The sequence below is a fragment of the Buteo buteo genome, chromosome 4 (assembly GCF_964188355.1).
Source record: "Buteo buteo chromosome 4, bButBut1.hap1.1, whole genome shotgun sequence".
In the NCBI taxonomy this organism is placed as follows: domain Eukaryota; kingdom Metazoa; phylum Chordata; class Aves; order Accipitriformes; family Accipitridae; genus Buteo; species Buteo buteo.
In genome coordinates this window covers 60,663,928-60,691,538 of record NC_134174.1, presented here as the reverse complement: position 1 = coordinate 60,691,538, position 27,611 = coordinate 60,663,928, and the positions used below count along the sequence as shown (strand labels likewise).

Sequence of the window (27,611 nt, the reverse complement as noted above, 5' to 3'; positions counted from 1 at the left end):
TGGCTTTGCCCTGCTCCAACACAGGAAAAAGAGGCAGCATCAGAAACTTTCTCTTTCGCATTAACTTCCTAGTAATATATTACTATATGGACTGCCCCAGAAGACTGTTGCTGAGCTAGGATGTTGCTCAGCATTTAAAGGGATGCTTCACTTGATTCTCACACAGGCTTTCAGCCTTATTCAATGTGTCAATAATAGCCTGAGTTACTGATTTTTAGGGTGCTGTATATTGAAACAATGGTATGTGCAAAGTAAAAAGCTGAATAAATGAACATGTTGGTTGGTGTCTGCTAAGTGAGCAAACAAACATATGTTAAGAATGGGAATAACCACAATTTGCTGAACTGTTTATGGTAGGAAAGAGGGACAATGTAGCTTGAGAATTTGCACTGTTCCAAGCATTTCCAAATTGATTAGCGTGTTTGGGTGAATGAAATCTACAAGTTGTAGGTGACTCAGAGTTCAAGATCATGAAAAATATTTACATTTAACTTCTTAAGCCTGCTCTATCTGATTGTTTTTTTTTAATTTCACATATTTCAAACCTCTTACTTTATAAAAGAAAACTCACAACCGTTAGCTAAGTTTCACCCTGAAAATGACATGCAGACTCTTTTGCATTTCTCATTCACTTCCAGCAGCTGCAGCATCCTCCTGGGGTGTCCCTAAAATTGTGCCAGTTTGTGCTAAATACTGCCCAAAAATGCAGTGACAGCCTTTTCTTTGGTGGTGGGTATAGCTGAATGGAAAAGAAACTGAGGTACAGAGGAACAGAGATCATTTTTCTCAGGGTCACACAGGAAGCTCACAGCTGAATTGGAGAGTTGAACCTAAACCTTCTGAGTCTTAATTCATCAGCCTTATAACATGAAGTCCCTTCCTCCTGAGTGCTTGGATCCATCTGACCTCCTAAACAAAAGCACAAGGCATGCTTCTCTCCTGATCTTGCAGGCTCTGTGGGTTCCTGGCTCTGAGGCTGCTTTTTGTTTACAGAGAAGGCTGTTGGTACACTTCTCCCTGTTGTCTGATGGTTTCCCCCTGCCAAATGCACAGTTTCTTCTTCCTCGGCTTAGACTCAAAGCCAAATATCTCACACCGTTGATCCAGAGTCACAGCGTTCTCTCCAGTCTCCTGATGATGATTATACTGTGTGCTGCTGAGAAGTGAAATCATTCCTGCTGGTCTTTACTTCTGTACTGAGCCATGTAAGGGCTCGTTAGAACAAAATTTCCAGGGGCCCTGACCCGTACCTCTCCTGGGCTCTGAGGGTGGGGTTTCCTCTGACTGCACTTGAGCTAATAGTCACCAGCAGGAGACCTGGACTTTGCTCTGTTTGGTTTCTTTGTGGAGAGAGCGAAGAGGTGACATTCCCCCCTGCAGACAGACAAGGCTCTGTATTGGCTTTGTGGTGACTGGAATGAAGTTTGAATTTGACTGCAGCTGCAGTCAGTGTTAAAAATCAGCATTAGCTTCTGCTCCATTTCAACTTGGCTAATATGTGCCAGGAGCTTCCCAGCAGTGACCACAGTTTACACTCTGTTCCAAAGGAGAGCTGAAATGGGATGGAAGTGCTCCTTGCCCCTGACACTGCTCAGCCCCTTGGGGACAGCCAGATATTTCCATTTTTACAGCATAAGAGAGAATCCCACCTTTTGGTACACAAACAGCAGAGACCTTGCCTTTTTTAGTAGGATGTGTAGCTGGAATATGCCATGTGGAAGTGCCAGTGCAACACATGCCACTGACTTTGCAGAGCAAGGGGTAGAAATGATGTGTGCCAATGGCAAGTATGGTACACTGTGATCTACGGAGAGGCTCTTTCACATACTACTTTGTACCACTTGTGTCATACAGGCTTCTCTAGCCCAGTGCAGTGGGTGAGATACAGCCCTGACTGCTGTGTTGTGAATTTTCTAATTTTGCTTTTCCTCTTGCATTTTGCATAATTGCAGGGAAGAGGTGATCTGAGTAATGCTTTACAGTAACTGAATGACACCTATTGCTCAAGGAAGTCACAGGACTTTCCCAGTATTAATGGACTTATAATCAGAACTTCCTTTTTACGTGCAGTGCAGTATGTAAGGGGAGAACAAATCAGGTAACCATGGCCCAGTTCTTTTGCTCCTACCCTCCATCCTGCCCAGAGGAACCCTCTGTCTTTCAGTTCCTCCAACTGGTGCTTACTGACTTCCTTGCTGCTTGAGGCTGTTTGAGTTTTAATTAAGAATGTGTGCAAAGTCCTTTGACAGCCTCAGGAAGATGCTGCTGTAGATGGGCCAAGGATTTGAACTTTTTTTTGTTTCACTTGTATTTCTCATGAGCTAGAATTGAATGTGAATTACTTGCATAGTTCATACACATTCACCATGCAATGAAGGGATTCTCTTTAATAACTGACTTGTCATGACCAGAAATCATCTGCTTTGCTCTGAATAAAGATGGGTTTTTTCCTCCATCAGGTTCCACTGTCTGGCATCCCGACTGTAAGCAATCCACTAAGACTGAAGATAAGCTACGGGTAAGCTGAATTCATGGCAATGACACACCAGATATTATGCGCACATGATAATGGAATGTTGTTTTTAAGAGTGACTTTTTCCATGTGTTTTTCACATAGCTGTCACCACACTGGCAGAATAAACAGTGGAGGCACTTCTGAGGTATTGCTCTGATTTTTAGGCTCACCAACCTGCACATACCTGTCTCAGTGCACTGCCTTAAAGGTAGTTTAATTTACTGACATACAGACATTGCAAAGTCTCTAAGGCACTTCATGTCTCAATTATTGTGAGAGAGACTCTTAAGGAGAAGATGTGAACAGGGCAAATGCTATGATATATTTTAGTATTTTTGCACATCTGTGTAATTGCTCTATAGTTACCCCTGTTCTGCATGGTTATTTACAGCATTTAGATAATATGGACTCTTCTTCCTTTGCCATCCAAATAAACCTCAGCCTAAAGTGATCCTAATTTGAATGCCAAGAAGAGTTACCCTTGGAGTCACCTCAGCATATCCAGACAAACTTTCGGATCAAATACTTGATGGCAGTAATGCTGCACTGACAAATGCTGGAGCCTGGCTTTTTGCATGCACCAGGCAATTCTAAGCCCATATTCACTAATTCATCTTAGACTCATAGAATCATTTTGGTTAGAAAAGACCTTCAAGATCATCGAGTCCAACCATCAACCATGCCCCCTAAACCATGTCCTGAAGTGCCTTGTCTACGTGCTTTTTGAATACCTCCAGGGATGGTGACTCAACCACTTCCCTGGGCAGCCTGTTCCAATGCCTGACAACCCTTTCGGTGAAGAAATTTTTCCTAATATCCAACCTAAACCTCCCCTGCTGCAACTGGAGGCCATTTCCTCTCATCCTATCACTAGTTACTTGATAGAAGAGACCAGCACCCACCTCGCTACAACCCCCCTTCAGGTAGTTGTAGAGAGCGATAAGGTGTCCCCTCAGCCTCCTTTTCTCCAGGCTAAACAACTCCAGTTCCCTCAGCCGCTCCTCATAAGACTTGTGCTCCAGGCCCTTCACCAGCTTCATTGTCCTTCTCTGGACACACTCCAGCACCTCCATGTCTTTCCTGTAGTGAGGGGCCCAAAACTGAACACAGGACTTGAGGCGTGGCCTCACCAGTGCTGAGTACAGGGGAACAACCTTCTGGGCAATTTCCTCTTTTTGATGTCTCAGCTGGTCCTTTGAACTTTGCTAATTTTTCTGGATATGAATATTAGAGACTGCGTATGAATAAAATGTCTTTCAGACAAGGAAACTAAGAGGTACTGGCATGGAGATACCTAGGATATCCTGTGGGTTGTGTTCTATGTGTGGCTTATTCACAGGAAGCCATGCTCTTTAGAATTTATTCAGGTGCACTGGTCTGTAAAACATCCCCTGCAAAGAATTTACTATGATTGTAGGTAATGTGCAGATAAATTTTTGTTGACCAGAGTTCATGTTAGTGTGGGCTCTGCTGGTAATACAGAATTATAATTGGCCCTAGATGGGCATGTGATCTAGCATGGCCAAACGTCACTGTAGGTACCATCCAGCATTTGCACATTGTTCTGTCCTGACTTTCCATAAGAAAACAGAAAATTATGCCGGACCGGATTTTCTTCCTCATTTAACAGTTTGAATGTAAGACAGTGTTTTGGCCCTGCTTAAGCGTCAGAATGCTGTGCTTTGTAGTGAATAGTTGGGGTACAATACGTCCCTTTCACTTGGACCCAAGAGTCTTATCAAAGCACTCCTGGCTACATGTAGCCCTTATGAACATTCTCCAGCTGACCTTATAAATCAGTTGGCTTATTTCCATTCCCCATGGAAATGGCCAAAGTCCTCTTCAAATATTTTCCTTTTTTCCATCACACATTCAGGCATGTCAGTCGTCTTCTCCCTCAGCTAATTTTAATTGAAGTGAGTGAAGTAAATGAATTCATCCACCTGCAAGACTTTGCCTAAGTGAGTTCTTGCAGGAAAATGAAGTGAAGCGAAAGAATGCATATTAAGGGAACATCTGAGAAATGTTATGGCACAGCTATCCAAGGTCGCCTTTTCCTAGATGAGAGCTTCTATGCAGAGGTTTAATATCTTTAAAAAGCATTGACAAATGCACTGTACTGTAGCTAGCTGGAGAGATGGAGAATTTTTAGCTTCAGCTGTCCATCACAGATCATCTCTATCTACTCCAATGCAAAGTCAGACACGTTATTTTAAAATAAGTTTGGGTTCACTTTGCTGACGTTGACACACGTTTCATTCTGCTGACTCAAATGAAGGCAATAGCAAACAGGTAGGTACAGAAACAAATGAAACAGGGGAAACTATGTGCTATTTAAACATGTCACCATTAAATTATGTACTTTGATTGACTTTCAGTTTCTTATGACACACATTTAGACCTGATGTGAGAATTGGAATCTGCTTATGAGTTGACAAATATAGCCACTTTCAGGGTCAGGCCTAGATTTTCTGGTGGTTCTGCAAAAAGCCAGTGATATGGCCTATTTGCTGTGCTAAGTTTCCTTACCCTATAGAGCAAAACAAAACAAAAAGCCCTTTTATCACTGAAGTCACTTCAGAAGTTTTCAGCAAGTTCTGTTTTCTCTCAGTAACTGAATTGTGATATAAACTGATCGGCATTCTAGCTGGTCAAGATCTGAGAGGGAGTTCATAAAAACAATGGTTGCTTTAGATCTTCCCCCCACTGGATATTTGTGGAGGATTACAAAGCCAAAACAAGCAGAAAATAAAGCAACCATATATATGTTACAAAAATATATGTTGCTTAGGGGTTTTTTTTACAACTGTCTGGCTGTTCGTGATTCTGCAGGGATCAGTAAGTAACATAGATATTATAATGTACAGATTATTATCTAGCAAGTAGATATTAGTAATTTGATTGAAAAAAGAGCTTAACCACTGAGCTGGTGAGACTGCTTTCCTTTTCACTCATTTTTCCCTTTTGTTTTTCATGACAGCATTCCTCATCTGAGTTCTTTTATCCAAAGAGTCTGGTTCTGCGCAGGCCACGCTCTGCAGAGGTTTGCTGTTGTGTTTTCATAGTGTTGATAACAGTCTTCTTTACTGAGAAGATTCTTCATTATTGTCATTTGCTGTGCTTGCTACTACTTCTGCCACACAGCTTTCCTGCTATCACTTGCCACCAGGGGCACTGACGCTGTATGTTGCATCATGTGGTGCAGTGTTGTTTGTTAATTCTCACATTTTTTATTTTGCTTAATGAAATGCTTTAAATTAATTTATTTTTTTTAGATTCAGATGAGCTTTGGGGGGCTGTAGTATTGTTCTTCCAGCGTTACAGAAAGCTTTTCTTCTAAAACGAAAAATTGGAGTGCAAATATGAAGCAAATGAAAATGGTGAAAAGCATCTGACTTTAAAGTGATGGTTGTAAAGAAGTAGTTTTCATGAACAATGGCTCATGCTTTTAGAAAAAAAAATGCCATCAGTTAAATAAGTTCCTTTTTTATTTGTATTGACCAACTACACATGAATACTTTATTTGAGAAAATATTTACAAAATTTCAGGTTTGGCCATGTTCTGTGTGCTGCCCAAGAGCATTTGCCCCTCTCTAATCTGGGGCACATCCACATCCAAGTTGGGAGATCCTCCCTGTCCTCTTGATTCTGGACTACATGTCTACTTTCAGACTTCCTTGGATTTGCTTTGCACCTACAAACACCACCCGCTTCCATTTCTTCTCCTTCAGGGCAGTTTATTCAGGGCTTATTACTTGTGTCTGCTGTGGGGGCACATGTGGCTGTACTGCATGCAGGCACACCTGAGGTAGCTTTCAGCTGATAACAAAGTAAGAATGTACTGATATGGGCTTAGTACAGGCTAGTGGTGGGCAGACAGGCTGATAGAGTCCGTGCCACTGGATTTCCATTGTGTTTGCTGGTGCTGCCTTCACATCTCTAATTGCAAAGTAGATGTAGTCATATTATCAGCCAGGGCAGGATATTTTTGTTAGATTGTGTTAGTCTGCAGGGTGGCATTATATGGTTGAATCCAACGCTGTGATTCAGTGGGAGTTAATGCAAGCCCTGTGCCCTTTGTGCAGCACAGTACTTCAGTCAGTTAACTTAGGATGTTGCAATGTATTAACCACTCTTGAACGCTGTGCACTCTGTTAGCTACAGAAATATGTATCAAGAAAATACAGCTATAAAGATATGTTATCAGTGGTCCTAAAGAGGGCAGTGTCTCTGCAGTCCTAGGCTTTATGGAATCAAGTGTTGGAGTCTGCGAACAGCAAACTGTGGGACCATCTCAGTCACCTTTTAGGCAAGCGTAGTAGCTTTTTGCGTTTAGCTTAGCATGCACGAGTCTTGAGTTTCCGGTGCTGAAATCCAGGAGCCTTAGGATTAAAAAAACAAATCCTATCCAATGTATTAGAAAAATATGCAAGGCAAAATAGGAGCAGCCCATGTCAAAATAAAGGTATGTTCTTTTTCTTGATTTGTGGACTGTGTAAGATACAAATAGCTTAGGGTCAGATGAATATACTCTTGTGTAAATTTAGTCAGTATTAAATTCTGTTTAGATTTACATGATCGTTATACAAAGTGTAATTCAAGGCAGATTTTGGCTTCGAGTGTTCTTCTGCAGAATAGACACAAAGATACTACCATTGCTGTTGCTACAATGATGGGCCAAAGGCTTGAATCTATGTGAAAACTGTGGGGTGAAATCCTGTGAATTCTCTGAGAAGTTTCCTGTTGAATTCAGTATGTTCTGGGCTTCCCACTTTATTTTCTTCTGCTTTCCACTTAACTTACCCTTGGTGAAGGCTACATTTGCATGAGTAGTCTTGTAAAAGTTTGTTTAGTAGCAATGTGCCTTCAATGATTATGTGCTGCAAATTCATTCTCCTCTCTAGTCTTTGTGTCTAGAAAGGAAGAAAAATTAGTTGTAACCTATTAATATGTGTGTCTGTGTGAGTTTGAACTAACCTGTTCACTAGTTTTTGTCTTGATGCTTACATAGTGTAGATTTTTTAGGCAGAGAAATAATGAATGCATGCATTAGAAGGAAACACTCTTGTGAGGAGAAGGGTACAGTTAAACTAGCAGACAGGCACAGTGAATGCTGTAACACTGAGGTGCTTTACTGGTCTTGTACACGTCCACTGAAAATTACTGAAATACGTAGGAAGCCTGTGTTTCATGAACCCTGGTTCCAAGTCCTAAATAACTGTAAAACCTTGCAGTTGATGAAGCAGGTAGTCAGAGTAGTAAGCGTTGTACTGAGAAAGCCAAATTCCTTGCTATCGCAAAATTGTGTCTGCCTAGTGGAATAAATTACATCCTAGTCTTCTATTAGTTTATTTTAAAACATGCTTCACTTAAAGCAGCTTCTGAGGTTTAGAGAATTTGCTTAAGCTATAATGTTAAATGTTATTAAGTGAAAACATATTCATTCTTCTGCAGCTATTATCACCGCCTTGCATAATGAACTCTATCAAAAAACTAAGGCAGGTACTGTAAACAATGCTGACGATGCCTTTGTTAAACAATAGTGCATCCATTTGGCCAGATGTTCTTGGGATCAGTTTTGATCTGGTTGCCTGCACTTCTAAGTTTTTATAGAGCATGATTCTGAACATCTGTACTTGAGAAAGCCAGAGCCACCACATTGTAGCAGCATCTGGACAATGTGAATGGCTCTAGCGTGGATTTTTTTTTTTAAAAAGTTATTTATTTAGATGATGTGCCATGCATGATGACATGACAAACTGAGGTAAATGCAGATGAACATCTTAAGCTTTGCAATCTAATATTAAATTGAAAAGTTAATCAATTTAGGGCATAAGCATGGGTGACACAGTAATTCATGTGAACCTGATAGGATGAGCATGACGTTGTTACCTGTGCCAATCTGCAAATGAAGTTCGTAAAGAACTTTTGCACTCAAGACAAGTGCATGGAATGAAGAACAAAAACATAAAGATAAGAAGTCTGTGATGAAGTAGTGGAAAATAACTGAGAAGTCTTGCAGATACTTTAGATGCTTTGTGATCTGATTCTTTCCTTTGGCTCCTTTAGTGACTTGCATGAATTTCTATTGACTGAATTTCTGTTGATTTTTTTCATACACTTCATAGACTTCCTGTATCTGGTAGAGAAATCCCATATTGATATATTTACTACTGTTACATCCCTTTGGGTGGAAGAGGAAAGAAAAAAAAGATTACTTTTCTACTGTCAGAAAATGTGGAGAAAGGCCATGCACCACAAGAAAAGAAAAAAAGATTAGTTGTAGTTCTTCATAGAAGTTTGCTTTAAATTTCTCTGCACAAAGGTGGCATTATGAAAAGCTCTATTTGAATCCTTCAAGAACAAGAACAATCATATAAAGAGTGTTCCAGATCTGTTTGTAGAAGAAGTAAGCAGCTTAACTTGTTTTGTTGCTGGGAGTGTAGAACAAGTGTCACAGGACTATTGTGATGGAAGGAAATACCTCTAAATTAATGCATTCATATTAAAGGATGTTTCCTCTAATTTCTTTACCTGTCTCCTTCCGATAATGTGTGCAAGAGATGCTCACATGGTATCTCTACTGAAGGTTAAAGGTTAAATCAGGGATAGCTGCTATTCCTGTTTTGCCTGTGCTCTGATCAGCTGTCCTCTAGGATGGAATTTACACCCCACTGCAGTTACATCAGTAGAGAACTTGACCTCCGGTGTGTCTCTTGCCACCTGTTTAAGATATAAAGTCACAACAGTGGTACACAGGGTCAGGGATTCTCAACTGCTAATGAAGATGTAATGTACAATCTAATAAAAGCTGTACATACCCTGTCACACTTTTTCAGTCAGGAGCTATTATAGGTCTGTTAGGAGAGGAGCCAACCATAGCAAGTAAAAGTATGCCAGAGGAACAGCTTATATCAAGGAATCTGTAGTGTATATTTGTTAAGGCAAGCAGCAGAAATGTTTTTAAGTACAATGCAATTGTCTTTAGGGGAAAGTGCAGAGCTGTGAAGGATTCCAGACCATATGGGAGCAGCAGAGTAGGAAATAGCCATCTGTGATGGAAACAACCTGTGTAATTCAAAACAAGAAATAGGGCAAAGTGAGGCAGAAAGGGTGAGAGGAGATGTAGAAGTTCTCTCTTTCATGCACTGTCTTCAGGGGTGTGTTGTGAACTTAAGCAAGATACAGGACTGGAGGTGAATAGAGGAGCCACAGAGTCCCAGGTCTGCTTGGATTAAGCTCCTCAGGAGAGGAATGGTGTGTGCTTAGGCAGTGGCTGGCTGGCTGGCATGGTGCCCAGGGAGTGTGGAGCTTTGCAATAGACGGAAGGTAAAACTGATGTAAGCAGGAAGAATTACAGAAAATAGAAAACTGGTTTTAAAGGCTCATGTCATATCTGGCTCATGGCTGTGTTAATGGGATGGTAATGAGGAGCTTGGAGCAGAAACACAGTGAGGAAATGAAGAACAGATGCTACAACTTGCCAGTCCATCTGACAACTGCTCCTGTACTCCAGGGTTAAGAGCACCTAAGTAAGTTGTTAGTTAGCAGGATTTGGCTGAAACTATCTTAAGGTGTCTAACTTTATTTAATAAATTCACTGAAGTGATAATTACAAGTGAATTTTCCTTTGCTGGAAAGGTTTATAGCAGTGACGCTAAGAGATGAGACTAAGGAGATGAACCAAGGGCTGAAAATTTCTTGTTTTATGAAGTTATTATGAAAGATCCAGAGCGAAGAGCAACCCAGAGGTCCTGCCAGGTGGGAAGAAGCCATAACTGCCTCTAACGCTTGTTTTCCTACAACAGGGAAAATTGAGCAGATAGAACTCTTAAAGTATGTCTGCCAAAAGCCAAAGGTAACAGAGAAACCCCTAATAGTACCTCAACTGCTTAATACTGTTCCGTATGTTGTCATGAAAACAATTGTTTTCCATAGCAACTGCAGCAACATGTTACATGTGTCTCCACTCAAACAGACAGTGGTGTGAAATGGCAGAATGGAAGGGGGAATAAAATGTTTCTCAACAACAGCCAGATTTTCCAGCTTAATTCTTGTAACATTTCCATGAAACAGGTGGTTGTTGTTGGTTTTGTTGCTTTGATTGCATCATGGGAGGAGCTTAAGGGAAGCTGAGAAATTTCTGTTCCCTTCTGGGATGTAGGAATTTGCAGCTACAGAGAGAAAAGGAAAGAAACACATAAAGGTCCAGCTGAGAAAGTGTTCTCAGACATGCTCTGGAGAGGATTTGTGATTGTGTCAGTCCATGGCCGCATCTGTTCTCTGATCTGAACCTTCACATTTTTTTGGTGGAACATGTTCAAAGCCTTTATACCTCTGACCCTCCCTGAATGTGGTGATTTCATTTCCACAAATGAAGTCAGAGAAAGCCTGCTAGTCTTTCTAGTCTTCAGCATTTTTTATATGGATGGTTCCAATAGCTTTCCTGGCTATGAAATAAAAGGTAGAAAGACTCTGAGGTTGGTTGAAAGATCCTTTCAGGAAGTGCATGCTGTGAGATAAGAAAGGTCCAGTAGCCTTGCGTTCAATCTAGATATTTCCTAAGAAAAATCAGCAAGCCAGGCTGTCAAGCTTTGTTTCTCTTCAGTGTGTGCCTGAAGGTCCCTTAGTTCAATGTCACAAGCTGACGAGGTAAGGACTATTTACCAAGATGTAATTTTCAGTGACTTTGAAGTATCCTGCGGTGGTGTCATCAGAGTCATCTGCTGATACATTGCTGTGTGATGGGATTTGGTCTTTGCAGTCAATTAGGGTGCAAAAATTGTTCATGGTTTCTCAGTTGCAAGTGGGATATCGTTGACTACTCTTCTGTGTCTGCTGTATGCCAAGTTTAGGAGTAATGGCCATGGTAGCCTGGGTGATTTTTGATCAAACAGATGTTTTTCAAATTCACCAAGTTTTCAGGATCCCCACATCTCAGTGATAAGTCATTTTGTCTCCTCTCACAAAACTTTCCCCAGGGAATCAGAGTCTGTTTAGTCCTGATGAAGTGTTGGAAAATCTACTAAATGTGTAAAAGCACTGGCTCTTGTAGGAATGTGCCTGTTCTCATGAATTTCAGTTTGTAAGACATTGTCATTAAACATCAGGACTTTTGCAGTATGGGGAATCATGAAGTTTCAATCAACAGTCGAGCTTTCATGTTGCATCTAGATTGTGCTGCAATTGTAGGAACAGCTCCAAGCCAAGGATTTCTGGTCCTTCTGCTTAGAAGGACTGAATTCAGTTCTGTATTAGTAATGGAAATCCAGTGATTGAACACCTGGAAAGTGATAACGTGTGTGCTGTGCTCTTCTCAATGGTTTTGTCTGCTGAACTGCTGATACCCCTAGCTGTTTGTGAACTAACGTTTTGATAAAATGAGCAGCAGGACTATCCTGGGTTGTACTTTGTATGGCTACTTGCAGTGTCTCTGGCAGGTGTTGTTTGATTTTGTTCATTATTATTAATGAACAGTCTTTTACATTGTATGATTTAGAAAACCTCTTTGCCCTCTCACAGCACTCCTTCCCTACCAAAAAAAAAAAAGCCTACTTGCCCCACAAGATTGTGAAATTTGCCAGAATGCTTGCATTTGTGTCAACATTTTTTCCTAAATTCAGTTAATTTCAAGATGTATGCAGATTTCTTCACTTAAACCCCAAATTACCAATGTTAATGGCTTCAGGTTGCTCTGAAAAGTTACTTTTTGTTTTTTCAGCCTACAAGAACATCATCGGAAAGCATTTATTCCAGACCAGGTTCCAGTATACCTGGCTCTCCAGGCCACACTATCTATGTAAGTATGCCTTCTGATGAATCAGCTGCCGATCCCTTGCTTGCACGTAAAATACTTCAGGCTGAAATAAATCGCTTTTATACTGATGCTAATGCCTTTATTCAAGTGGTTACATTGTTCAGACTCTCACCATGCAGTTTTTATAACTACAGAATTTCAAGAGCAGGGTAGGCCTTTTCCAGGTCACATTTCCCTTAGAAAGATACAGTAAATCTCTTGAAGTCATTTGGTGGTGTGAAGAGGGACAGAAGGCAGACAGGTCATCTGACTTTCTTAGGGGTTATGTGAGGAGATGTGTGCACCTCAATATGCAGTTCTTGAGAGATCTGCTGTCTGCAGTTGCAGGACGTGGGGAGGAGGGTCAGATACTCTAAAAGAAGCCTGGCTGGTACAATACCTTCTGTTTCAGAAGTCATATGGTTTGGTTGTGGAAGGAAATGTGTTTTTTATTTAAGAACAAAAATGATACTAAGCATCCTTCTTTTACTAAATTAACGGTGCTGAAAATGCAAAGCTATTGATATACTATTTTATTTGTGGTTACCTGAGATGTAGAGTGTTAATATGATTCCTTCAGTAATTGAGCCTCCTCTTTTATTATTTTAGAGGATCTCTTTCACTTCTTGGCCTTATTATTGGTACCTTTTGAGCCCATAGGATCTTAGAAATTGAAATTGGAAATATATCAGCAGAAGGTTGGCCCCAAGTTTTCAAAGGAATAATGTTTTTCTCCTCTTTTCATACCACTTTTCCAGGCATTTCAGTGTTGTAAATGTCAGTAACTTTTTTTTTCTTGGTAAAGAAGTCCACAGGGTCAAAAAAAAAAGTCAACTTTTGTGGTTGAACTAAGCCGGTTCTAAGGAGGAAGAAGATCAACTCAAATGTACTTGGGTGAATAACAGAACAACTCAGCCTTCTCAAACTTGCTGTATTTCCATGCATATAACCTACACTTCCAAAAACTCGCATCCATTTAAGAATCCTGTTCCTTGAAAGTCCATATAACCTTTGTTCTCATATAAACCATGCTCACAGATAACCTGCACAAAACCCAAGGTAGAAGTGGAAGATAACAGCTAAGGAAGAAAATCACAGGAAGACAAGTTAGTGAGAGAGAGTCCCTTATGAGGGGAGCAAAGATGAAGGTATGCTGGGAAGAGGCAGACCACAGGGCAAACTTTCTTTTCTGTTACCTATGCATAATGCTGAATCACTGACTTCATGGATAGCCTTAGGATTACATAGGTAAAAATGTAGTGTAAGACACAGAAATTTATCAGTTGCTTGTATAATAATGCAGAAAAATTACCAAAATTACAAATCTCAAGTCCTGAGTTTGAGTTAAATACTAGTTCTTCAGTGCATTTCAGCAACAGCAACAAAAATTATCTGATACATTAAAAATGTTCACACTGCAAATATCAAAACACAGAGCATGTCCTGGAGAACTGCCGGTCTGCTGGTAATATCAACATCATAAGCTGTAGGTTATGAAATTTAACTGCTGCTCAACAGCACAGTCGGTAAGGGCAACATGGTGGCCTAGACCAGGGTCTACAGAAATATCTGTGGTAATTTATATTGGATTAAGAATATCCAGACATATTTGCAGCTCATTAACAGACTGTGGTAAAAATATTAGAGAAATAACATACCTTAATATACCTACATATTTTAAGGGTTAATTTGCTTAAGGTATTTTGTTATATCTGGTGAATAAAAACTGAACAGATTTGAGGCTATTTTTAGAACGTGTATTTCCTAACTATTTCAAACCTTACTTCTCTATCAAAAAATGTTTTGTGTTGCTTTTAATTTATGGCATTGCTTAAGAACCACCAAGACCAGTGGTTGTTACAAGAGCTTGGGAAGGCAAATGCACTTTACTCTGAAAATACTAGGTGCTAGTACTCCGCAAGAACGGAACTGAATGCGAGTAGAAACAGATCAGCCTTGTTTCCTTGTGCAGCTTGCTATGAATAAATAAAATATCTAGTAGAAGAATTGAAAACCAATTTGAATATTCCCTTTTAGTTTTAATCATCAAATCTGTTTCTGTAAGGTGGGTAAGAATGTATGAGGATTTTTTTAAAAGCCTTTTTTAAGTAAGGAAAGATATTAGCTATCTAAACTATATGCAAGGTCTCTTTCTAGCTTCTTCTAATGGGTGCAGCTGTCTTTGGAACTGATTTCCTACTTCCATTTTTTAACTAGTCAAGAGGTCCTTGCAGTTTTAGTGGAAAAAATAGTCTATGTTAGTACTATGTAGTATGCAGTTAGTAAGCAACATATGCCTTAGTCAGAAGCTTGGGTATAGGTTGAGCGATGAGTGCAATATAATAATTTCAGTTGGAGTTTGGACACCCAGTCCTGACAAACAGTCCTGCTTGCCTTTTTATTTCCATGTAATAAGTTTTATTTCCTCTTGTGTGCACAGTTCTAAGTTGAATTTCTGTCTGTGGTCTTCTGCATGGAATCCTCTCATAATCTCTGTAATCTGCAAACTAAATTGATGTTATCACACATTTTACATATGGGGAAAACAAGAGCAGAAAGGTGAAAATACTTGCCTGAGGACACAAAATGAGTCATTTGCAGAGCTGACCTTTACAGCTGACTACGGGGGATAAGAAACTTTTGTATTAGATCTGTATATGCCATGTTCTTTCTTTCCTAAACTGAGAAAACACTGTGTGCTTTTGCAGAGGAGGCTTGCTGGAGAAGAACAAGAAGCAATCACTTCGCAAGTAGAGTGCCAAAAAGGGTTTTCCGTAGCAACAGTGCGACAACAAAAACACAAAAATCATAAATTCTATGTAAAACAAAAATTACCAGTGCATTTGTGTAAGTTAATTTATCTTCTGTCTTTGACCTTCAGGCAAAAGTAGACAATGAAATCCTTGATTACAAGGATTTAGCAGCCATTCCCAAAGTCAAGGCCATTTATGACATTGAACGTCCAGACCTAATTACTTATGAGCCATTCTACACTTCTGCCTACGAGGACAGACAGGAGAGACAGAGTCTTGGAGAGGTAATGAACCCACAAGCAACTCATTCTGCTATATGCTTTATTCAAAGCCTGCTTCGCTTCTATCCTCTTTTGAAACAGTTTCTAATTGACACTCCTAGATATTGTTGCTGCTGCTGTTCACAGTGCTTTTTGTCTGTTTGATCTGGGTTTAAATGGGAACAATCATGATGATGCCTCGTGTGAAACTGCACAATTAATCACACAGTTAAACACCTACGTTAACACCAGCCACTGGCAGAGGAATGGCGGGGGAGCAGGGGGAGGCTTGCAGGCTGTCTGTAGGTGCATTCTTGTAACTCACATGGATATCCTAGTCTTTGGGTACAGCAAAGTCCAGAATGTGAGGCAAAACCCAACCTCGTGGTGTGTTGTGGAGCACTGATATTCACAACAGAATATGAGGAATACAGGGCAGTAAAAGGATTAAGAGCAGCAGGATGCTTTCTCTTACACATATTGAAGGGAAATATATTTCCAGAGCACTTTGCTAGACATACTGGATAAAATCTGAACTGGGTCAGAATGAAGTGCTCTTCCACCTGGGATAGCAGGTTAGTTGTGTTATGTAAATAGCTGCCTCACATTTAGTAAGGATTCTTGTATCCTGCAATGATGGAAAAAACCCCTATTTAATTCATTCTCTTTAATTTGTATTTAAAGATATCTTTCAGGTTGTAAGGTCCCCCAGTTTTCTCAGGTGAACTTCCATAGCTGCAATTACTATTTATATGGTTCCAGTGTAGATAGTGAAGCAGGTTTTGTCATGTAATACCATCTGACTGTAAATCAGACTTCCTGAATCCAAACCTAAATAGACATGGAAATGGATTTACTTTCTTGCAATCTCAGTGACTTTACTGACTGTAACTGAATGGAGTATGAAGACAAGCTGAGGAAAAAGGAAGTACAGTAAATCATTCGCACCAGTGGTCTGAAGATGCCCAGATCAGTGACTGATAATCTGCTTTCTTAGCAAAGTGTTCTGCCCACCAACAGATCAGAGCTGCCTCCGTTTTTCTCCTTTGTTCTTTAATGTTTCATAGGGTTAGTCTTTTGAATTGTAACATGAGTTGGAAATTCAAGAGACTGTTCAGCTCAGGAATAAAATAAGAGATTAACAGGTCAGAATATTACACAATTTTCCCCCTCAAATTTATGTTGCTGACATCTGGTTCAAAACTACTGTGAGATTCATTGGTGACCTCTGATCAGTTCCAACAGGCCTGACCCATTCCACAAAACCCTCTACAAACACAAGTCTCTTGTTAGTCACAGAAGAGGAACTAATTAATCTCACCCAGAGAAGGTGAACTATTTGTTAATCCTGAAGGGGAAGCTTCTCACTTGCAAAGCAGTATGTTGGAACTTGTCTGCTGTTACGTTTGTTCTGGGGATAAGCAAAAGCCTTTGGGGTTTTCTTACCCCATATTTTCACCAGCATTAAATCCAATTAATTTCTGGTGACTACAGAAATTTGTTCTGGAAACAGAAGGGCTCTCACCTTCTTTTCAGAACATCTGGGTTTTCCACCCAATGATACTGCTGCCTTCTGTCACCTTGGGCAAGTTACCTCACCTCTTTGTACCTGTTTTTCCTCCCTTCCCTTGCCCTAATGAGAACACAAGCCCATTGGGGTGGAGTGATCTCTTACTTTGTGTTTGTGTTGTGGTAATTGAGTGACAACAATCTTGGTACATCATACATCAGTCACCATCATCTTTAAAAAGCAAAGGAGGTGACATGTTTAGTCACAGCAGGGATTTGCAGACTTTGAGTGATTAAACCTGCATTCTCTTTGCAAAGTGTGTGTATGTGGTGGTGTTAAATAAAAGGGGACCCTGAGTTTAAGCTTATACACTAGAAATGCCCTTCACCATGATTTTAAAAAAAAGGAGAAAAAAAATCACTAAACTCAGCTAAGAAAGATTTCTGGGTGTACAAGGGAGATGTGCAAGAGCCACCAAATTCAGTAGTGGAGACAAACCTTAATTACAGGGAATGGGCTACAAGAAAATTGTATACTTTAGCCATAGAAAGTGAGAAAACACAGCATGAGACTTTCTTCTTTATTGCAATGGAAGGGAAATGCTTCGAAAAATTTCTCACTGGCGTTCAGTTAAATCCCAGTCTTGTTTTTCTGGAAGTCTGTGATGAAAAATGTTTTCACATAGCACCATCTAGTGGGACCAGGCATTTTAGTTATAGACCCACCAGCAGTTAGCGGGGGAAGAGAAAAGGAGCTCATGAAGAGGTGGTTTAGCTTCTGAGATAAAAGAGATTAAGACATATGAAATGAGATCTGTAAATAAATTTTCTGCTACTGAGGCTGACCCTTAATGTAGTGATAATGTTTCCAGAAACTGTCAGTTACTCAGGTTCTTCATGTCCTATAACTTCTGCCCTGCTAGCAGCAAACTGATTAGGACTGAAATTGTCTTTTCTCAGCTCGGAATTTTGTTGCATAAATACTGAGAGAAGCAGCATTTTACCTGCATGTCCTTTGTTTCTAGTATTCTGTCTGCTGAAAGCACTGAATGTGTGTAACAGCTTTCAGTAAACAAGCTGTTGTAAAATGAGAAAAGGATTTTTTCTAATGTGATGCATGCTTCAAAGTGGAGCATCCTACCTGGTAGTTCAAGAAAAACACAGTTAAAATGAAGTTGGTGTGAAATGCTGGAACTTGTGTTATAAAATGACACCTGTAAAAGTGTGCAGAAATTTCCCAGAGCACAAGAAGACCTGTATGACTTAAGGTATTAGAGCAACCCCATAGATCTCAAAGTGGTAGAGCATTGAGCCTGTTGCAGTGGGTAGAAGTTTTACTGTAAATTTAGTCAGAACAGGCTCTTTACCCAAACTTCTTCTTTTCTCTGCCCCCCCCCCCCCCCCCAATCTGGAGTCATCACTCTGTATTTCCACTGGCTTACTATTCTGTTTCTTCTCAGTCAACTGCACAGTGTATTTTGAACTACTACTATGACTAGTGTAGACTTCTGTGATAGACCAGATTTTAAAAGACCTCATAAACCCTGAAGAAACAAGCATTCCTTGGCAGACTCAGAGTCTGAGATACGGCAGTTCACCGGTGCATGATAAAGCAGTAAGTTGGCTGCAGAGTGTGGTTCCATTTCCTAAAAAGCAACAAGGTGATGTCAGATAGCGATGGAGTGAAAATACATGAAATGTTAGTCATGGATTCAGCACATTACTTTTTGGGATGCCTTCCCAGTCTTAGATTCCTGTCACTACCTTTTACAGTAGTCATTACCTTAGCATCTAGGCAACCACAGCAGATTATGGAAATTTATTTACAGTAACACATAAATTACTAGTAGAAAAATGTGGGAACGTGCATCACAATATGTGCTTTTTTCATTCATACTGAAAGTTTTAGATTAGCTCTCAGGTTTTGTGGAGAATGATGCTACAAAGCACTGTATACGGTATGTTTCGTGTGGAGCAAAGTTTTTATAGCTGCTGCTGTTAGATATATAATGAAATGGTGGTTTGCTGTATAGAACTTGTGCAGTTAAAAGGATTAGGAAGACAAGAACGTAAAAGAAATTCAAGGCTTTGGTGGAAAGAAATGAAAGCAGTCTTTAAAAAGCTTTATGGAAACTTGCTGAAAAGGGAATGTTCTATACCCAAATAAAAATGTCACTCCTTTTTGGATACTTTGCATTCACAGTGTCACCAGCTCCATGAGAGTTAATGGTCTCTCAATGCAAAATGTATAGCTGGATATTTATTACCAGAAATTCTGCATATGTTTTACACTACTGCTGTTGTACAGTATTGCAATAGTTGGACCAGAATCAGCAGTTCTGCTTCTGAGACATTACCTTAATAGTTGTATCATTCTATAATAATTGTGGTCTTATTTAAAAGCATAATCTCTTGCCTAGTTTATTATGGCAATTAAATAATATTGAAGTTTAGTGCATAAAGAAAATAATTAAATCCTGATCTTCCAGCTTCAAATTGTCTTGTGATTAAAGGGCCCATAACTGGTAATTATACATAGTCTTTATTCTTGTTCGTACCATCAACGTATGCATAATCCTATGTTTGATTTCTAAAGGTATTTCTTGTCTCAGTTTCCCTATCTCTGTAATAGAAATTTTTCATAATATTGTTCATAATATTTCTGCCTACTGGCCTTTGAGTGTTTCTTTCAATATACATGCTTGTAATTCCTGTCTGTTCTCCTTATGTAACCATGGAAGAACACAGAGATTAAAAGGAGATCATATCAAAGAAATGTTGATCACAACTACGTACTCCTTTGCATGGGTATGAAATGTGAGGCCTTGGGGAGAAGCACATTTTTGCTGGAATATGTGTGCTGGAGGAAAAACATGCTTCATCCTGGAAGTTGTTCTGTATTTCTGATTTTCCTTGCAAAGCTCTGAGTTAAGATTATTTACTTTTGATTTCCACTTTAAAGACTTCTTCATAACAGGCATGGTTATTAAATTAATAACCCTTCTGATTTTGATCTTTACAGCTATTTTTTAATTACCACAATGATTAGATGGCTGAGAGATGATGTTGCATGATATTTGACCAAATTAATCATGCTTATAAAGATTCTCCCAGAAACTTTAATTGCTTCAATGGTTTATGGACCAGTTCCAGAACAATTCGGAAGAAACAAGTTCCAGTGCTGCACTGGCCTCAGTAATTTGTGCATTGCCATTTTACATTGCCATATATCAGTGTATCTTCAGCAATGTTTAGATTACCGTTTTCTGGCCCACCACACGCAAAGATGTTTTGCTAACCTTATTTTTATGTCTTTGCAGTCTCCAAGGACATTATCACCTACCCCTTCTGCAGAAGTAAGTTTGGTGGAACCTTTGGGGGGAGCAGTATCTTACCGTAATTAGAATTACTCACTCCAGCAGGTGTTGAATTTGTTATCAGTCTGATCCATCTCTGTTTGCCACACAGACACTTTTTCTGAATATCGAAAGTTAACAAAAATTAACTCTAAAAAGAAAACATTAAGTTCTTATTGACAGATTGTACACAAAATGAAGCTACCACTCCTACCCGTTTGTTGTTTATAAAGCAGAGTAATTTGTCCAGCAGAGGTCACTTCTTGTACGTTCATTCTTCTTCTGGCATAGACAGACTCAGATCTCAGGAGCTGGGTGATTTACATGAGCTAAAATGCTGCTCTAAGCATCTAAGTAATAAGCCATGTTTGCTACTAAAACATTTGCAGTTTTGTCTTGAAGAAAGCATAACTATGGTTTGGTTTGGTTTCACTTTTCCCTAAGAGTTAATTTGAACATCACAATAACATGAAACATTTGGAAAGTCATTTGTCAGGATACAATAGATGCCATTGCAGAATAATTATCATTTTGGAGGTGGGGAGTGTTGTTTATTTGCAACATAAAAGTTGTAGTAGTTGTTACATGTTAAAAAAGTTACTTAAAATTTCTTGTAAAACTTCATGCATTAACATCAGTCCTGCCCCTTTTGTCCTGGTTTGGTTTGCTTTGCTTTGTGGGGCTTTGGGGGGGTGGGGGAGTGGGTTTGTTTGGTTTGGGGTTTTTTTGTTTGTTTTTTTTATTGGCTTTTTTCCCCCAGGAAACCAGGTAATTTGATTTTTGCTATACAAGAAGGTGTCATGTTTTCAGATACAACGGGAATCTAATTTGGATACTAAATACCTTTTGATGTAGCTAGTTGACACAGGTGGTAAATGAAGCTGCAGAGAGCTATGTGCTGCAGCTATTGGATTCTTGCTGGTCTGCAAGTTAGCTAGGTGAAGGCTAGCTCATGTATCTTGTGCAGTGTGCTGCAGGAGAGATACTCTGAATGCAGCTTCTCTTATGGAGTCACAGGAATGTGGGCAAATCTGGGATTATATAGAATTTAATAGAAATTACATTTGGAGTTGGAACCTTCCAAGACTGAACTCTGACCCAGACTATGAAAATGGATTGGAGTCTTTGGAACAGATCATTAGAGAACAGTGATAATGCAGTAGGTTGAAATCTTACGGGATTTTGTTATTTCACTAGCTTCTGCTGATGTCTTCAGATCCATGAAAGTTAAGTGCTGCTAAAAATGTGTAATGTGCATTTACATTTATTAGTGAATGCTTCTATTCTGCAGGGTTATCAAGATGTTCGGGATCGCATGATTCACAGGTCTACTAGTCAGGGCTCCATTAATTCTCCAGTGTACAGTCGTCATAGCTACACACCCACCATGTCACGTTCCCCTCAGCATTTCCACAGACCTGGTAAGGGCAACTGCATTAGAAGTATATGTAAAACTATTGTTTCTTTATTATGTCGCTTAGTGGCACAGTGAAGCACCTGTTTCTCTTAGCAGTGAAAATTAATTGAAAAATTGTTCCATATTTTAATATCCCCTTTTCTACCTGTTTTTTATTCTTGATTGATGCAGTCTTTTGTACTAGGCTGATGAGTGTTTCTTAAATCATAAATATGGATCTTCTGGGTTTGTTTCTGATTAATTATTTTTTAAATCTTTGTACGTTTCTGAAAGTGAGCAAGTATTTGCAGCAGAAAATCACAAACTTCATTCTGGAATTTGAGAAACGTATCACATATTGGAAACAAAAGTTATGGCTTGACTACACAGAAGTTAGTAATGTAGGATTCCTCCCCCCTAAAAACCAATTCATTTAAAGCTTGGTGCAGCCATAGAATATCAGATTCAGCAGCAAAACCCCCAGATATTCCAAATTGCTAGTCATTTTTTGAAACATAGATTCATGGTTCACAAGGTAGATTTCTTTAATTAAAGCCATAGGCAACTGCCTGGGAACATTTAAAAAACACAAACTTCATTTACTGGTTTAGCAGTGATGTACAAGTTCTATGTACAATATAGAAAATGTACAGGTCATTCAGGTTCCCAGCGCATTCAGAATTACTGGTTGTGTATATAAAAGCAAGATATGAAAATGAACTGTTCATGCACACCCAAATTGCATAAAAATGTATCTCTAAATGCTATTCATTGAAGACTTTTCAAGACTGATTTTATTGTTTATGGTAGTGAATTAAATCTTTGTGATCTGCTTTTAAATTAAGTGATACAATCATGCAGTTTCATCTTCCTTGGTGATTACAGCTGAACAGTTGGGATGCCAAAAGCCCATATACAATAGGAGCTGCATTTTTAAAATTAAAGATTTATAATAGAGCCACCACTGTGGAACTTGAATGCTGTAGCCATTTCCTAGTGGGGGTGGACTGAAAGCAGCTAATTGTGTCTGTCAGTGAATGCCTTATTTAAAGGACCCAAGGGAGGTGGGACAGAAGCAAATTGTGTCTGATACTTAGTGCTGACAACATGACTGTGTTTTAAGATGACGTTACAACTGAAACCGAAAGAGACTTAAAAGCGTGAAAAAGCTGCAAACTTCTGTCTCTTGATTCTGGCAATTCTGAGGGGATTTTTCCATTTGTATCAGTTGTATCAAGGATATGAACAAATCCAGGCCCTATTCCACACTTTACTGTAATTTGAGTTTTACTGTCTGTGTTCAGTCAAGGACCTTCCCCAGAAGCAGTCTCCGTTTATGTAACTTGTGATGGGCAGATGGGCTCAAGCCAGAGTTTGGATCCAAATGTAAAATCTTCAAAAGTTCGCAGCCTGAGGGATTTTCTGAGAAGATACTTGTTCAAACTTGTCTCTATTCAGATGATCTCATCTTTGGCTCACCTGTTTCTGTTTCTTATATGACACAGAATTCTGTAGAACTCATCATTTTCATCTTTGCTACCCTGCTTTGGGGTAATTGTTAATGCTACTTTATAATTTTCCTACAGTAGTTATTCATGTTGAATAATAGCACATGTATATTTACTGTTTTTCTTCTAATGGCACTTCTTATTATCATGTTATTTGCAAGAATAATTTCTCTGTGAATAAACCCAGTGGCCCGAGATAACTTCTCTTTGGCTCCCGGTTAGCCCTTGAGAGAGAAATGAACCACTGTGTTGACGTTGTCAGTATAAGGTTCTTGAAAAATTTGAGTGCTACAAGTTTTGAAAAAGTTTGCAGCCTTTTCCTCCCACAGTGCCCTAGCTGATGTTGGCAGCATTTTTGGAATGTCTTAAAACAATAGAGAACAGCTTGCATGCCTCTTGACTAACATTTTTTGGTCAGGCACTTTTCAAAACAGCTGCTTTCTTAACTAATTGAGCATCAATGTTTGTGATGTTTGCATGGTGGTAGCAGGCTACTTTTTGGTAACAAGACATAGATCAGAAGCTCATTAAGCCAATAAATGTTATGCTAAATTAGTGACACAGTTAAAATCTGAGCCTCTCTTCTAATATTTCCTGTAATTTTGTCTAACATTTATGAACCCTTCGGTACGTCTTTAACCTTTTTTTTTTCTCCTTCCTTCTTTTCAGAATCCTAATTGTTCAATGCCTTTTTTTTTCTTCCTTTGAAGCCTCCTTCCCTGCCTTTCTCTTATTGTTTTTCTTTGTTTTCATTTTGTTCTGCCCCCCGATTCCCTGCTGCCGCAGAGCTGCTCTCTACTGGTGTGCAGCGGTTGTCATACCTGCGCACTAGCAGTCTCAGCTCCTCTCACCATGACTCCCGCCCCAACTCCCCCTTCCGACACCACTTCATCCCCCATGTCAAAGGTAAGGAGCCAGGCCTCCCCAGGGAGTACCCTCCAGGCTGGAGATTTATTAGCCTTCTGTCAAAGCTAATAAGGTGTATCTCCGTAAGGTTGTCATTGGCTGTATAGCTGAGCATGCCTCGAAATGTGCCGTTACACTTAAAACTACGTTAGAATAGACATAATGTCCTTTTTTCAGAGGAAATATGTCATTTCTAAGGGCCCTAGTTGAAGAGTCATCAAGCAATTACCTATTAGAAATATACAGGAAAACATTATCATTTACTATTTAGAACCTATATGTGCCTAATTTAGCTTTTTTCTAAAGCAGTACATAACAATCACTACAGCAGTTAGCATATCAAATTTAATTATTATTTCCACATTCATAAAACATGCATTTAAAAATTGACTACATATACTGCCTGGCTGAGAACAAGGTGATCAAAAATATGGAGAAGAAAAAAAAAAGTTCATATAAAGATCAATGGCAACAAGGAAGTTAATAATTGTTAATCCCATTGACAATAATTAGTGCCCAACAAAGTAAAATTAAAATCTCTAGGCCTCTCCTCAACTAGTGAGAATCAGCAGACTCTGCTGAAGGCAGTAGAGTTGCAAGGATTTACACTACCTGAGGATCTGGTCATTTCTCTTTTTTTCAATCTGTTATTTCCGATGGTTTGATTTGGGGGAGGGTTGTTCTTTCATTGTGTTCCTTCAAGGGGCTCATTCAGCTCAATAAGCTTTTAGTTTTCTTGCTTGCTTTCTGTGAATGTGGTTTTACTTTTATTTCTATTGGAGCACTCTCTGGCTGTGCCATCTCTTCTGTTGGGGAGAAGGTCATAGCTTATATCACCTACAAGAGCTCAAAAAGAGACAGTTGAGTAAGTTGAACATAGATTCCATTCTGGCACCACTGATTAATGTAGATAATCATAAACTGGAGATAATCAAAAACAGTTGCAAAGAAGTTGTTGCCATGAACTTTCAAGAAGTGCTAATAGATCTCAATATTACAACTCTTCAAGCATTCCGATCACCATTACTAATTTTACCCCTGAATTTTCTTAGATGATTTTTGTGTATATGCACTTTCAACTTTACTATTTTGTCACTACATAGAAAAAAATCTCACTTCAAACTTAAAACATTGGGACCCTTAAAAATAGATACACTGCTCATTTCAGCATGCAGTTAATTCATAATCCTTGCAATTTCAACATTTCTTTGCTGTAAATACAAATCAATGCTGACACTCTTTCAAGTGGCATTTTCATTCTTTTTCTGTTGAGAAAATAGCTTCTTCAACAGATAAATCAGAAGAACTATTGGAAATCCATGCCTATTGTTTTCAGATTTCAAAGAATTACCTGGCATGTAGATTAGGTATGTATCTCAGTTATTGGTACAAAAGGCTAAGTGGAATTATAAGGACTGTAGACAAAGGGGTGGGTATGGTTCTTATCAGATATGTCACATAAGACATTGTAAGAATCCATGATTTTCTGAAAAGAAACACTGCAGAAGCTTCAGAGAAAGACCATCAAATAATTCTAAATCTCATAGTGAAAAAGTTATGGCTGTTAATGTATTAACACTATCAAATGGAAGGATTTGGTAGTGATTTATTCAGTGTCTATGTACCTGTGTGGTAACAGAAGGTTCTCCCACATAGCAGGCAAAGATACAATAAGATCCTATGTTACACTTAAATTAGATAAAAATCATCTTTATTTCTATGACTTGTTTAAGGTGAAGATAAGTAGCTACTGAAACAGCTTAGGAAAAGCTTTTGTCTTCCCATTAATGCAAAATATTGAAAGGTACAAAAGGTCAAAAGGCCTGAAGACCATTGTAATTTTTCCAGCATGTTAAGTGATCAACGAAGTGCTCACAAAACATTAGATGAACAAATGTTCGTAAAGTTCCCTAAGTCAGAGCAAGCTCTGGCTTGTCCTCTAAAAGGAATATGATGGAAGATAGTTCTTAATAAGATATACTCTGAAAGTACATATAGTGTGTATATGCATATATATACCAACAGTGCACATGCACTTAAAGAAAGACAATAGGGACTGGTAATATTTTTGTTAAACAAACCTCTCTACTATTACAACTTGTAGGTGTAAGTGTTTTCATAGGAAAGGATAATACAGCTTGTTCAGTATATAATTCGAGGGGGTTGTGTGTTTTTTCTTTTTTAACATTTGAGTAGTGTTGAGTGAAGTCCAGTTGCACTATATTGTTTGTCCTCTTCACTACTTCATGTTCATAAATAGATATTTTGTTATCAACTGATGAGGTTAATCTGGGTTTCCTACATGGTTCTTCATTTATCCTCCTTGCATACCACATTTGTCCAAGTACCCCCTTTTTATGTCTGTGTGGCAGAAAAAGGAGATTATTCTGGCACTGGCTGCATCTAATGCAACTCCTTGATATTCTTATCCACAGGGGTTTGTTTGCCTTGGGTATTCTAGGTGTTTGTTTTCAGTTTAAAGAACTGCATTATTTTAGCTTGAGAGTAGCATTTCTGTGTCTACTAGGGAATTGGACCCTTGTGAATATATCAGAAATGAGAACTAGAGCACTGTCTGCGATTAATTAGATGTGATAGATACATTTGCAGTGATGCAAAGAGGAGGCATCATGTGATCTCCTTTTTACTTGGTCAGCCTTTCTCAAAGCCACTTGTACTTTTAGCAGGAAGGTGAACTTGGTGTAAGTTTGTAAGAAAGATTTCATAAAGCTATAGTTCTGGGGTTTTTTTTTCCTTTAGGAGTCAGATAATATGGATCATGCCAAACGTAATTTCCAAACAGCATAATGATAATGAAAGTGGCATATGACATGTTACGTCTGTGTTATTTTGTATCATCAAGCCACAAAAATAGACATTTAGACCAGTTTCAGTGTGTTTTCATAAAACATAATGTTTAAACAAGCGTAATGCTCAAGCCTTGTAGACAAGGCCAAATGTAAAGAACTTTGAGGAGTGAAAGGGCTAAATATGCCTCAGAAGGTCTTAATCAGAGTTTGTTGATGTAACATATATGTTGAACGAGCTGGAAGAGGGTGTAATATGCATCAGCTCAGACTTCATTTAATCTCCATTGAATTTGGTGTTGTCTCAGTAAAGCACTGTCTCTGCTATGAAAGAATCAAAACAAGTCCATGAACAAAAGAAACCCTGACCCTGCTGAAATCAGAGACAAGACTCTCATTGAGAGCCAGGATTGCATCTCACATGCCTAGAATTTTTCAGAGGCATTCAAGAATATTGCAAAGCCCCTGTAAGACTTCCGCATAAAAAGAGCTCCAAAGTAATGTGTATTCCTCTGCTCACAGACCTTCCTATAAGGAGTCTACCTACCTTCGTAGTGATTTTGGGCCTTGGTTTTCACAAGTTCCTGCTTTCTTTCCCTGAGGCAGGTCTCTGAAATCAAATGCTCTCTGTGTGTGATCACTGTTTCCAAGGTTTTGTGGATGCAGCTGAAAGCTCTGCTCTGGAAAACAGACGTGCTTTGGCTGTTTCATGACTTTCGGTTTTGTGTGGGAAATAAGGGCTACACATCTGGACAAGATGATGAATGATATCATTCAGAACAAAACCTGAATAAGACTTAGGGTT

The 27,611-nt window shown here is 39.1% G+C and overlaps 1 protein-coding gene across 8 annotated transcripts in view; it reads left to right on the top strand.

Moving 5' to 3' along the window:
• The window catches only part of ABLIM1 (actin binding LIM protein 1), a 209,576-nt gene that overhangs the window by 154,664 nt on the left and 27,301 nt on the right, over positions 1 to 27,611 (top strand). For all 8 annotated transcript variants that reach the window (XM_075026467.1, XM_075026461.1, XM_075026462.1 and 5 more), the window contains 6 exons: positions 2,460 to 2,518; positions 5,496 to 5,558; positions 12,237 to 12,314; positions 15,193 to 15,348; positions 20,154 to 20,189; positions 21,481 to 21,610. In XM_075026467.1, coding sequence (XP_074882568.1) covers positions 2,460 to 2,518; positions 5,496 to 5,558; positions 12,237 to 12,314; positions 15,193 to 15,348; positions 20,154 to 20,189; positions 21,481 to 21,610 — 522 coding nt within the window. The remainder of the gene's footprint in view (positions 1 to 2,459; positions 2,519 to 5,495; positions 5,559 to 12,236; positions 12,315 to 15,192; positions 15,349 to 20,153; positions 20,190 to 21,480; positions 21,611 to 27,611) is intronic.